Source organism: Medicago sativa, chromosome 5 (genome assembly GCF_051527215.1).
Source record: "Medicago sativa cultivar Bolivia chromosome 5, Bolivia_mono, whole genome shotgun sequence".
Lineage (NCBI taxonomy): Eukaryota > Viridiplantae > Streptophyta > Magnoliopsida > Fabales > Fabaceae > Medicago > Medicago sativa.
The window spans coordinates 49,023,788-49,038,145 of NC_140753.1; the positions used below are offsets into that span (position 1 = coordinate 49,023,788).

The following is a 14,358-nucleotide window of genomic DNA, read 5'->3' on the forward strand; positions in this document are numbered from 1 at the left end:
CTTTTGGGCAGGGGTCCATGATCTGTACAAGATATGCAATGGAAATTGAAATAGATGTCAACGCTAATTAATAGTCGATGCTGGACCAACGACAATGTATTGTGTTCTGGAACAGTACTTATTACTTAACTGCCGGTCACCAACGAAAGGTAGTTAATTGGCATTGAAGAAGGTAAAATGGTCATTTCAAGATGTCTGAGAACAAACCCATCTACATAAAGAGCAATATTTACAATCTTTTAGCTTTTGATTGACAAGTCCAAGTTCGTCACATGGAGAAAAACATATGCGCCGAATGGTTTGCTAGTTATTATGAATTTTTTGTATTTTTTTTATTGTGGGGGAGTCGAGAACTTCATAATTTGTTATTTGATGATAACGAAGGGAAATATGTTATATTTCTTCCCTAATTTACGATGTTGCTTTTTTCACTGATTTAAACAAACTCATTTTCCACTATATTTAGTGCCATGTACCCTTGAAGTTCATTTCTTTTTCTAGACTTCATATAGTAACAAATTTAGTTCACCTTGTACATGACACAACAGCTACTGTAATTAAAGTTCAACTTTCTTTTATACTTCGTACTGTTTTAAAGGCAACTCTTATAATTTAGAATCTAGAATCGAAGTAAATAACTTTTTTTGGAAGAGAAAAACCAGAAAATAAAGGAAAAGAAGTGCAGCTACTATGTTATAGCTCATTTTCGATTTAAATTTTCCTATAACATTTCCTTTTGATGCTTCAAGAAGAGAGATCAACAAGTGCATGGCTATAAATTAAAGTCCCTTTACTTTCCAAAAACTATGTAACATTCACATGAATCTCATCATCAGATCTGTTTCAGAAAAGATGTGAATCATGGCAAAGTGGTATTTGTTGTACACGACATGATCGAGCATTTCAATGTTCACTGATGACAAGATCTAAGGACAAATCCTTGCATTGAAACTGATAACACAGGGAATCCCACAGGAAATTTCATTCATTAGTTGATCTTCACTTGAATAGATTGTCTCTCGAGAGCCACTCACCGGAAAGTACTCCAACAACAGCAAGGTATGTGCTGAGAGAATAACAATCAGCTAAATTTGCCGAGTTCCATCTTCTTCTTGATAGCCTTTTGGCCATGATAGATAAATGAATCTAGTATTCCAGAAACAGTGAAAATTCCTGTATGCAAAAGCAGGAATGGTTATGTCAAGATTCAGACAAATGAAATGATGCAAGTCTCGTGACCATATTCAAGCCAACTAAGTAAGACAGACTGAAGACAAATAGGGAAAGATCCATTTGTATACCTCCAACTATGGCACACACATTGGTAAGAAAATGTAAGAATGAGACATGTTCTTCTGTAAAAGTAACCTGCAAAATGCAATTCCAATATAATGCAATATCAAAGGCATGAAAAAAGAAAAGAGAAACTGATTTAGAATTATTTTTGGAAAGAAACCAGTATAGAAAAGCCTAGTTGCAGTCAATGTTCCGCAAATCGAGTGTTAACACTCCGAGTTTACCGAGTTTACGTGTTTAGGTACCAAAATCGTGTTAACTCTGAGGTAAACTCGGTTTCTGGTAAAATCGGAAGGTTTGACGAGTTTGACCGAGTTAACCGAGTTTACCGAGTTTTACGAGTTTACATCTAAAAAAAATAAAATAAAATTGCCCCTTTTTTCTAGCCCATTTATTAACAACTTTAGAAACTTGTGAAACTTGTTTTGTTGGATGGTTTTATGGATGGAATACTTAAGAAACTTATGGTTTTTTGCGTTAATTTTTATATTTTGATGCTAAGTTGAGAATAACATTTTATTATGGTAGTTTGGTATAATTTGCCTTTGTAATTAAGTCATATTTTACACTATTGACCTATTAACAATATTATATTAGCTTATATATGTCTTGCATATATTAAATTTTATATAATTTTAATTTTAGGTAAACTCGTACGAGTTCTCGAGTAGAGTTTACCTAGGAAAAACGAGTTGAGGTAAACTCTCGAGTTGTAAAACATTGGTTGCAGTCATTAATTTGATATTCTAAATCTGAACAACAACCCAAAGGGCTATGGTAATTATAAAATAAAGATATAAATAAGAAAAACACCTTAATTGGAGAAAGGTCGTAGAAGAAAAAAACCCCAGGGAGGGACTGCAATCGGCCTACATCTGCCGTCCTAAAGTGTTCTGTCACAGAGAACTGCCAAAACATTTTCACTTTTTATTATGTTGTACTTGTAATGCATAAGAAATGTCAAAGACGTGACATTATAAGATCAATAACCTGGTTTGACTGGATAGTGTTCCCACTCACGTCAGTGTACATAGTTGGTACCACCTGAAAACAACATGAAGCCAGTGGTAAAATTTGACAAGGTTTTAAAACATACTATAGTTTTACTGGTATGATGTTACATATATTGCACAGGAAAGTGCCAATTCAAAAGGCACACACAATCTACTATCTACAGACGGTGTAATACAATACAAAGAAAACTGTGAATTGAACAAGTATAACATGCCATCTTCCTGATGCAGTGAAGTAGGCAAAGGTGAAAGGCATCCTAACAGAGCTAAGGGTGTGTTTGGATTGAGGGTTTAGGAGGGGAAGGGAGGGGAGCGTTTAACTTTCATTTTTAAATTACGGACTATATAACATGTTTTTCTAAAATAAATTAAGTGTGATTGAAGTATGATATGATCATTTATCATGTTAATATGTTAACTCTTTAAAAAATATTTCATAGTGTCCGTAATTTAAAAATGAAAAGTAAACCCTCCTCTCCCTTCCCCTCCTAAACCCTCCATCCAAACACACTCTAAGGGTTTTTAATGCCTTGAGAGACGTCCCAAAAGACACTTGCCTTACAGATGAACCATTAATTAAATGTATAGTATTATAAAATTCATTTTATCTACATTGTTGCTATTATTACTGTTAAACAAAGAAGAAAATATTATAAAATAAAATTATTACAGGCAATATCTTTGGAAAATAAAAATTCTGAATTCGTTGTATTAATATAAAGAACAAAAGCTTTTAAAAATACATACAGCTAGGGACACATCAAAAAGGATCAAGAATATAAATATATAGAATATAAAACAAGTAAAGCAATTAAAGTGTTGTTGCTAAATGATAATAGGGCATTTATCATGACATCAAACAAAGCATGCAGCAAGCAGATAACTCAACTAAGAAAATATAAGAGCAGACAAATATAGCTCCAATCCTACATGTGAGAAATTGATAAAAGGAAAAAACATGGGAAAAGCAAATAAACCAGACTGAAGGAGTGGTGATACCACAGGAATGAGCAAAACAGTCCATGATATTAGTGGTGCAGGCATAATAATACTGATGCCTTAAAGCTGTCATATGAAGTGTTAAAAGGTATAAACAGAAGTCAAAGAACAATCGAAAAAATGAAAATGGTATCTGTTTTATTTGATGGTGATCGAAGTTGCCTAGGTGGTGGCTGTTGTTTCCCACCAGTCACCACCATCTTACACGATTTCAATTGCTGTATTTTCTACAAAAGCCGACAGCTCCTATGAACTGGCAGTCTGTGAAATTCACTTCCCATTAGCACTACATTTACATTTGAGGAAAAAGCACTCCTAACGTGTTAGGATATAGAATAAAGGAGGCAAGAGAAGTTAGTTAGGTGATTTTAATTTCTGTTGTTATTTTAATTATTCTTAGCAAGTCTTTTAAATAGCCCTCGATTGGTAGAGGGGAGGAGATAGAATTTAATAATTGGGTTTTGTTAGAATCGAAGAATCAAATCTTGAAATTTATTATTGAGATTTGAGTTTGTTATTAGGATTAGAGTTTAATTACTGATTATTATTTTGATTTGGTCTTGATTTAGGATTGAGAAAGAGTATCCCTATAAATAGGGATTAAGTCTTGAGTCTTTTGTATAATCACATCACTATTCAGTCCATCACTAATATTCACTTCTTATTATCCTCTCTTCCTTCTTACCTAAACTCTCACAAATTCAACAGGTTTCTGACTGGTTAATCCAGTGTGAAAGGGGAGAGTGCATTTGAGAATCTTCTGTGTGTGTTTTTTTTTTTGAAGTAGAGAATCTTCTGTGCTTTTATTTTCCCATTTTGAAAAATAAAGAATTATTGTTTCTCTTTTGCAATCTTCATTCTTTGGATTACTCAATTATGTTCAATTGTGGAAACATTCTCCTACACAAAGTAAGGATCCTAAGAACTACTGAAAGTGTAACTCGTTGTCACACGGATCCCTGATTTTAATGAAAACAATTAAATCTTTGACGGTTCCTTCCGTTGATCACTTTAGTCCCTGGAGTTAACCAGGGACGTTAAGGCTATAAAAAACGCTGTTGTGTATAATTGACAAGGACACATAAAATGTTGATGTCTACCTTACACGCCCCCATAGAGGATATATAGAAAGAGAATTTCGTGAATGAAATAAAATTTAAACAGATGATGTCCAATTGCAGTGAAATGAGACAGTTGGAATTATATAAATGCAGATCTGTTTAAGCAAGAATATTTGACATATCTCCAAGTCATTGTATGTAAATGTCCAAAAAGTTTCATCACTAATAGTCAAGTATGACCAATATATCCCTGGATCAAAATTCATAGCCACGGATGTAATTTTGACTTATGATTTATATAGACCGTAAATTGTTACAAATGCAACTCCCAAGGGACCGACCACAAAATTAAAGCCATACACTAACACCAATATAAGCAATAACAAAGTTACAAATGGTGGACGTAAAGATATACATACAATATTCATCAAGTTAAAACTTGATTTAACCATATATACACTAAATTTTGAAAATTACCTCTGCAGAACAAGAATATTAAGCAGTACACGGAGATCTAGAATACTAACCTTTATAAAATACTGATACATCCCACTGGGTGTTTCTTGTGTCCAATGCACACTGATAATCAAGAAAATGTTGGAGTGCATTAGAATACAATAGTCAAGTTTGATAAATAGTTGATTTGATTTGCAGCTATGAGAACATAAAGAGCTCACCGGTCAAGAGGGTTTACAACACCGGGAAAATAGTCTCCAAAGGCTATTCTGTTGATGTGGTGGCTTAACTGCATTAGGTAGACAAGTTAGAATCTTAAAATATGATGACTGATGGAAGAAATTTTATAAGCAAAAACAATTATTTTCACATTGTTTTATATATTTAACACAAGCTATAATAGAAACAAACAGAATGATAAGTGAAACTATTGGAAATAGAATTAATGACAAACCCAGGGGATTAATCCTCTATACAAGATGAATAAAACAGTAGAGTAAATGACAATGGATGACGATGAATCCCCTTGCGAGAAAAAGAAAGTAAATGATACTCTCCACAGTGAGAGCAACCCCTCTGAGATGGGAATCACCCGATACACAGCCCCTCAATTCCCACTTCACACTCCTCAGACACCCTACCTTCCCACCTCACTTCCTTTGAACTACTTTCATACTCTCCAATCCCAAAGAGCCACCTGTACTTTTTGTTATAATTTCCCCTCTCCCTTCTAACCATTCACTCTATTCTTACCACATTTCTGATGTGCCTATCAATATCGCCACCAACTAAATTCACCTCGTCCTCAAGGTGAAACTTGAAAGGAATGCACCACAGCAAAATAAATTCTCTAGGGACCCATAACCTGAAGGATGATGACCAAGCAAGCATGAAACAGAAGATCTTCCCCAAGGGTTGAATGCACTGTTTTGGGTAGTATGTTTTGCCATAAAACAGAGCCTCCTTGCAGCTGCAATAATAAGCCTTGTCTCTAACCACCTGGTCTTGGATCTTATTCAACTCTGCAAACAGACCATATTTTATATTCCTCACTTTAGCTTGACCCATTAATGCCAGACCTTGTTTTTTGAGTGCTTCCCCTGGGTAAAACATTTTCGAACTCATTCCACGTATCTTAAAGACTTGAGTACTAGACTCTTCTCATTATTGGGTTTGACTTGTTTTCTTTTAGGAGGGGGTCTCATGGGTACCCTTTTCATTTTTCCCAAATTACTTTTCTTCCTCTTTCTCTGTTTACCCTAGTCAGCGGCGCTAGCACCCAATCTGCTACCCTTCTTACTTTTGTTCTTTGCATGACGGCTTGGTCCGATGGCTTTTATTTGTGTTTGTCGACAAATCAGTTTGAGTACAACTCACAACCAATTATTCTATATCCAGACAACCTGTTCCTCACAACTATAGAGTACTCGAGCTAGGTGGTACAACCAGTGGCATTGAAACTGCAACTTTGTCTGGTGGCTTTACTGAGGGTGTTTTGACTGGTACTTCACAGGCCCAAAGCCCTGTCGTTACTGAAGACCCATCCCACTCTCTCAGTGACCTAAAATTGAATACTTATGAAGCGTTTGTTGGTTGAACAATCAAACAATATGCCCGAGATCCAAACCTGCAGGATGATCAAAAACTTTTCTCCTTATTGATTGTCCATGACATATCCCATAAGAACCTTCATCGTCAGATGCCCTTCCTTCTCCACAGTGGACCAGCTTGGATCTGATTTTGGTTTCTTCATCATCAACATTTCTTCACACATCCATAGTCGAGCTGGTATCCAACAATTTTGGTGGCAGCAAAGGATCTTCCATCTGTGGTGAGTCTTGATCTCCCTCACCTCTCTGGATCTATACTTTATTTAGTTCCACCAGTAATTATTTGTTCTTCAACTCATCTTTTCAAAGTCAAAGTTTGCTTCCAGCTTGCTGCCTTCTTCCTTGCTCCCTTGCTCTAAATCTCTGTCTGTTTCCTTGATTCTGCAGTATCGTTTTCCTTTCTTTGCTTGCCTCTCCAACGCCTCCTCCATATTTCTTATCAAAGCTTCCCTGCGTTTCTGTCCTACTACCATCTCCCTCATCTCTTCCAATCTTCTTATAATGGCTCCATTCATTTAATAGTACCAGTAACTCCAAGGATCTGAGCTTCGACACCAATTTAATAGAAACAAATAACATGATAAACTGAAAATGTTGGAAATAGAATTAATGACAAACAGATGGATCCTCTATACAATATGAATAAAACAGATGGAGATGAATCGCCTTGCAAAAGGAAAGAAGTATATGATACTGCCAATATTGAGAGCACCCCTTCTATGATGGGAATCACCCAATACTCAGCCCCTGAATTCCCACTTCACACTCATCCATCATACCCCTCAGCTCCCCCTCACATCCTTTATAATCACCTCACCTCCTTTCCAACCCTCCAACCCCCAAAAGGTCACTAGTTCATTTGTTATTATTTCCCCTCTCCCTACTAACTGCTCACTTCTTTACTCACTGCACTTCGTCATGTGCATATCAAGCAATAAAATATATGCAGTAAAAATAAAATATATGCAGTATAAATTGCAATTAAAAGTTACCATCTGAGAACAAAAATCATATCATGTCTTACATTAAATGACTCCTTTTGAAAAGCCAGCAGGTCATGCACATGTACGCCAGATTGCTGAAAGCTTTTCCCAGGAGCAAAATGGAAATTCCCTGCCACCTTGTTTACTTCCAAAAAGCCATACACATTGCATCCTTCACCTTCTTCTTCCTTGATTCTTTCTAAGAACCCTTCTCTTTTGCACTAAGTGATACATATCATTGTTGAAGATTCAGCAAAGAAAAATTCAATAAGATATACAAGATATACAGACAGGGAAAACAAAAATCATATACAGCCAATTATATTTAACAAATTAGTAGACATATACATGCATATATAAATTGAAGGTTAATTGATAAAAAAAAAATCTCCATTCTTTGAAAACACAAGTAACAAGCAATATGAACAAGCTGTAAGATTAACTCCTTGTAAATGGACAAAACCATAATTATTCATTACAAATAGTACCGCATTACAAACTAATGATTGTTTACGGACAACAGTTCATTTGACAATTAATAATAAAAATGCTACTATAAAGGAAACAAGATTTGTCGGGAAAAATACTTTCTTTTACAGTGAAAACATAGTAAAAGATCAATATAAATATGCACAATGTGATCAAATGGATCTCAAATATAGTAGAATAATTTGTTATGTAGTAACATAATAGAAGGAGTCTGCCTTCTTCAAAAAAAAAAAAAAATAGAAGGAGTCTGCTTGTTCAAAAAAAAAAAAAAGGAATCTGAACTGCTGATAGGGACTTGGGCATTATGAGGAGTCCAAGTCCCACATCAAGTAGTATGAGATGTTGGGTGGAGTATTTAAGTGATTTGTCTCACCCCCCATGATTGCTAGCTTTTAACGGAGGGTTCTCAATGTGCTTGGGTACTTATAAACTGTATACTTGGAACTGTTAATGCATAGATATTAATATTAAAGTACGATGAAGTTTCCTTCCACCCATAATATATTTGTCAACGATGTGTTTGATTCGTTTGAGAATACTATCGAGTTGAAAGCCAAAATGTCATAAGGACAAACCTGGTCAATTGAATCCGGGCTTGAGAGTGCCCAACCTTTCTTTCGATATGCTTCACGAACTTCCTCACAGGAATTACAACATTCCTCATCTGACTGCAAGCGCAAATATGTGCAAAGTTCAAGTAGGCATCAAACAAGTGATGCAAGGAAATAGGAATATTTCATGAATATAACAGCAATATCAATTAAGTTTTTCCCATTACATGGATTAGCCAGCGCCATGGTTGTCAAAATCGAGATCTCACTAAAGATCGTTGGGGTATAGCGTAGATCGTACGATGTAACAAGGATCATAAGATCCCACTAAATAGAAAAAATTATAAAAGTAACTAAGAAAAATAACATTAAACTAAGTTAATTAATAATTCATAATAGTTTAATATAGGTCTTGTAACCAAAATATTTTTTATAGGTCTAGGCCCACAAAAGTCTTTTTTTTGTACTCGGGCCCAAATAAGTCATAACAGTTTATTTATATTTATGTAGGTCCAGGACCAAATAAGTTTTTTTTTTTTTTTTTTTTTTTTGTACAATGGTCCAAATAAGTATGTTCCACTAATTTAACCTAGACCTAGTCTTCTCCTTCAACATAACGCAGCCGCCTCTGCAACTTTAAGCAACCAGTCGCAGCAGGAAACAACAAAAAAGCAGATCCTGTCATTCGGAGCTACAAAACCTTTTCTTTCATCTATACAACCTGGGACGCGATTCTGGCTACACTGTTGCGAATCTGCGCCGGTTCGGAAACGGGTCATACGGGTCAGCCCGGCCAAACGCTCTTCTTTGTAGCGAAACAGAGCGCCGATTTGGTGATTTCATGCTCTTCCTCTGTGCGCAGTACGCTCCGCCGTATTCTGCGAACTTTGAACCGCTCCAACTTGGTGGAGGCTTGGTGCACGCGAGATCGTACACTCTCACGATCTAGAGCGCAATCTTGACAACCATGGCCAGCGCCATAAAATTGTATCATGTATTAAAAATCCAAACTAGGTATTTAGCCATAAATATCTCATAATAGGTTGACCTACAGTTTTCTATGAACATTTCATGAAATATATACTATTATAATTATAATAGCTAGAAGGAAGAAATTTGCAGGGCCTTGACTGCTAATCATGCCTTGTTAAAAGCTGTTTATCCAACTCAAATAAGTTTTCATAAATTTTTACGAGTCGAAAATATACCAGATTTCTTATTAGTTGATATGAAATAAAGCAGTCTTCACTCTCTCTATGCAGCAATCAATACATAAACAAGGAATTAAAATATAAGTATATAACATCCTTATCCTTATGGCTTACCGCCTCAGCACCATAACAGGATCCGCAATAAGTCTCATTGTGCTCAAGCCTGCCTCCATGTCTTTGCAAGGGTTTTTCAATCTGAGCAAAAATATAGTTATATAAAGAAACTGTTCCATGAATCAAGTGTGAGCAAGGGAGATACGAAGAAATTCTGGATAAAGCACAACTAGAACGATATTAAGGGAAAAGCTTAACAGAATTGCATTTTAAAGTGAATGAGACATGTCACCATTGATAAAAAAATCACTTCCTAAAGAGAAAATGTCTTTTAAATGATTTCAGCTAGCCAAGTTTGTGACAACTAAATAAAAGGTTTACCATGTGATATATAGAAACCAAAAATGAAAAGATTATTACTCTAATAACAGTAGTTTTCAACTAACCGATATAAAATAAAAAAGCATTACAAAACACATTTGTGAAAACAAATACAACTAAACCACATTACTTACGTTGGGAGAACCGATTCCATCTTGCCTTGTTTCTATCACATTGCCATGAGAGTCTATTCTTTTCTTGGTTATATCATGTCTCTACGCTCATGCATCAAATGAAAGACAATATGTTACAAATATGCATTAGAAACAACACAAAGATGAATGAAACAAAAGAAAAAGTAAACCACCGAGTTTTTCTATTATACATACTACATCCAGATGTTGTTCTCCGCTAATGTCCATGGCATCGAGACTAAGTATAGAACACGCTAGTGCAGGAAATGTAACATCAAACTGCATTTTCAACATCAAAACAACAATGGTCCATTAGTTCATGAAGCAAACAATTCAAACCACATTATAGACCTGTTTGGATTTACTTATTTGAGCTTATCTACTAGCATAAGCACTTGTCAAACGGTTTGAGAGAATTTATAAAAACAGCTTAAGACATGTTCCTAAATTGTTTTCACCTTATTTTCATGAGCTCTCCAAGCTAGCTTATGAAAACAGCTTATAGCTTATACGAAAACCATTTACCTTTATTTTATCTTCTCTTATAAAGGCTTGCTTGGATTGGCTTATTTAAGCTTATCTAGTGGCATAAGTTTTGTCAGACTGTTTGGGAGAACTTAAGAAAACAACTAATGACATTTTTTATAACCTTTTTTCAGCTTGTTTTCACAAGTTCTCCAAGATATCTAATGAAAAAAGCTTATAGCATATACAACAACAACAACAACCAAGCCTTTTCCCACAAAGTCGTGTCAGCTACATGGGTCAAATTACACAATAATGTTCTATCATACACCATACTTTGGTCCAACTCATTAATTTTCAAATCTTTTCTAATAGTTTCTCCGATAGTTTTTCTAGGTCTTCCTCTACCTCTAGCGAGTTAACTATCCTTCATCTGATATACTCTCCTTACTACAAAATCTATAGTTCTTCTCTACACATGTCCAAACCACCTAAGCTTGCGTTCCACCATCTTTCCTACTATAGATGCTACCTCAACTCTTTCTAATATGGTCATTTCTAATCTTATCACATCTAGTCTTACCACGCATTCAACCATCTGATCTAGGCTTATAGCCTATACAAAAAAAAAAAAAAACTTAATTTTATCTTTTACTACAGAAATAGCTTATGCAAGCTTATGTGCTTATACATAAGCACTTATCATGATCAGCGTTTGAGCTATAAGTTGCCAATAAGTTAATTATCCAAACAAGGTCTAAAAATAGCTGATAAGCGTGATAAATTTGTTGCTTATAGCATTATCAGTGATAATGCTATAAGCAACAAATTAAGTTGTTTATCTAAACAGAACCATAACATCACAAATTCACAATACATAAACAATTAACACAATGCAATACAAAAAATCCAACAATATAAAAATTTGAAGAAAAGATTACATTAATACGAAGCGTTTCTCCTCTAGAAGTATCTACAACAAGCTTAGTTTCAGTTGCAGCATGAAGATACAACCCTAAAACAGCACCAAAGAAAAAAAAAACGAAAATGAAATCACGAAAACGATAAATGCATTAGAAAAAAAACGATGGAAAAAAAGAAAGAGAAATTACGAAGCTCGGAGAAGAAAAGCAAGAGCATGAGAATGGAAGAAACGATAGTGATAAGACCGCCAGAAAGAGTGCGACTATAGAAATCTTCGTTGATTTTAGGATATGCATCGAGATTACGAAGCTTGTTCATTATGGTATCCATCATGAAGATCGAAATCGAAGATCGAACCTAATTTTGATTATGATTATGATTATGATTAATTTGTTTAGTGTTTTTGATTTGAGATTGAATTGAATAAACACCCCGTTCAATCCAAATTTTGTTTGAGATTTGCTCTATCAGCTGGAACGGGGCGTTTCGCGATTTGGTTGAAGCAGGTATGAATGATTTTAAATATTCTTTTAGTTTCTACTAGGCATGGCAATGGGGCGGGGTGGGGACGGGTTTTACATTCCCCATCCCCATACCCGATTCTCATATACTTACCCGTTACCCTACCCATACCCAACGGGGATGAAAAATTGAACCCCATCCCCGTCCCCAACGGGTTCGGGTATCCCCGCCCCATCCCCGTCCGCGCATTGAATAATATTTTTTAATAAAAAATATAAGTTTTTTTGCAACCCCTAGTGAAATATTGTATTGCATTATCCAACAATATGTTCACTTTAACATTTTTTAGACCGATTGATTTAGTTGCTCCTTTAAATATCAATGGTAGCTTTTATAACACGGCAATTATCAAACAAAATAACATGACATATCAACATAAAATAGTTTTCTGCATTTGGGACGGGTTTGGGTATGGGTTCGGGGTGGGTACCTATATACCCGTTACCCGTCCCATACCCGTGTTTTGAAATCGGGGAAAACCCAAACCCATACCCAAACCCAGTCAAAACGGGGAAAACCCGTCAAATTGGGTTTGGTTCGGGTGGGTAACCACAGGTATGGGTTTTGTTGCCATGCCTAGTTTCTACTCGTCTATTTTGTACACCATTCATTTCAAAATAAGTGTCACTTTAACAAAAAAAATATTTTAAAATAAATGTCACTTTACATTTTCAATACAATTTTAATTTTTTCTTCCAACTTTACCCTCAATAAATGCTCTAACTTTTCTCTCACACAATTTTCAATGCAACTTTAAGTTTGTCTTTTTCTTATAAAATAAGGGCAATTTAGTAAAAGTGTTATGTCTATAATTATTTCATTTCATTCCTTAATCTGTGTGCAATTGTCTAAAGCGGCACTCATTTTGAAACGGATGGAGTATTTTTTTGTTAGTAGTGGCTAAAGTAAGGTATTAGTTACTCCCTCCGTCTCACAATATTAGTCGTTTAAGGTTTTTGCACACAAATTAAGAAAGACAATAAATTAGTCAACAGACATACTAATTTTACTAAATTAACCTTACTATTTTTTTATTGTAAAGTCACATTTACAAGTTGGCATCACTGCTTTTCATAGTTGAATCATAGTTGGCATCACATCACATTCACTACCATGACTTTTCATAACATTGCCTTCGCTGCTTTTTTCTTTTCTTTTTCTTCCAATCCTTCATCTTCTTCCTCTACTACTCCTTCAACATTTGGTTCCAACTCATTTTCTCCAACCCCTTTCTCTGCAACTTCAACAAATTCTGGATGTAACTCATTTGCTCCAACTTCTTTCAAATTCAAGTTCTTCATCTCCTTCCTCTGCAAACTCTACAGAATTTTACAAACTACCATGAATTTTACAAACTCTACAGAATCTTCTACTCTTTCAAATTCAAGTTCTTCATCTCCTTCCTCTGCAATTCACTCAAAATCCATTGAGTCTTCTACTTTTTACATGGCTCAAGATGACATTTTTCAAAAAGTTTTTACATGGCTCAAGATGGCATTTTTCAAAAAGAAGTGCAGTTCGGACACAATAGGCATAAGGCAACAGGGGCAAAACTGGAAAAATTGGCATAATTTCACATTGAAATTACAAAGCGTCAATAATTTTGCTAGCTTTTTTTTTTTTTAAAACGTCCATTTTTAAGAGACGGAGGGAGTAAGTCATTCGTCGTCCCGTGAGTTTAGCTCGGTTGGGACAATGTATAATATATGCAAGGTCTGGGTTCGAACCTCGGACACCACAAAAAAAAAAAAAAGTTAAGTCCTTCGTCAAAATCAGTTGCTAAATCAGTTGCGTTGCTAACCTTTTTTATAAGACAAAATCAATTCTCGTAAACACAATATTTACGAATCTAAAAGACACAATATTTCTATGCATGACCCTTTGAATCTACATAGAAGATCAACAATCTATTGTGCTAGGAAATCAAAAGTGTCAAACACAAAAAATGTAAAAGCAACTTGATTGTCAGATCACACTTTCCCATCTTTTGTCATTAGACAACTTTGAGAGCTTCATGTTCCACCGTAAATGTAACAGCCCAGGTGGGTCCCGGCTAGGCACTGTACCCCCCGGCACTGTTACTCACAAGCTTAATCACTACCCCCTATAGTAGTGTTTTTGCATTGAAGTAGTACTTAACCCCAGGTACTATGTTCGATTCCCACGGAAGGCAAAAACACTACTATAGGGGGGTAGTGATTAAGCGTAT

General features: G+C 35.3%; 1 protein-coding gene across 1 annotated transcript; it reads right to left on the reverse strand.

The window, feature by feature from the left end:
- Positions 1 to 666: 666 nt before the first annotated feature.
- Positions 667 to 12,166, reverse strand: LOC146922647 (uncharacterized). The gene is made up of 13 exons (XM_085715474.1): positions 11,816 to 12,166; positions 11,645 to 11,718; positions 10,434 to 10,517; positions 10,239 to 10,319; positions 9,784 to 9,864; positions 8,483 to 8,575; positions 7,460 to 7,639; positions 5,047 to 5,114; positions 4,897 to 4,948; positions 2,287 to 2,340; positions 2,110 to 2,202; positions 1,302 to 1,368; positions 667 to 1,173 (listed from the first exon to the last, which is right to left on the reverse strand). Exons 1-13 carry the CDS (start codon positions 11,958 to 11,960, stop codon positions 1,082 to 1,084), a joined length of 1,164 nt encoding a protein of 387 aa, XP_085571600.1. The 5' UTR covers positions 11,961 to 12,166; the 3' UTR covers positions 667 to 1,081.
- Positions 12,167 to 14,358: the final 2,192 nt, after the last annotated feature.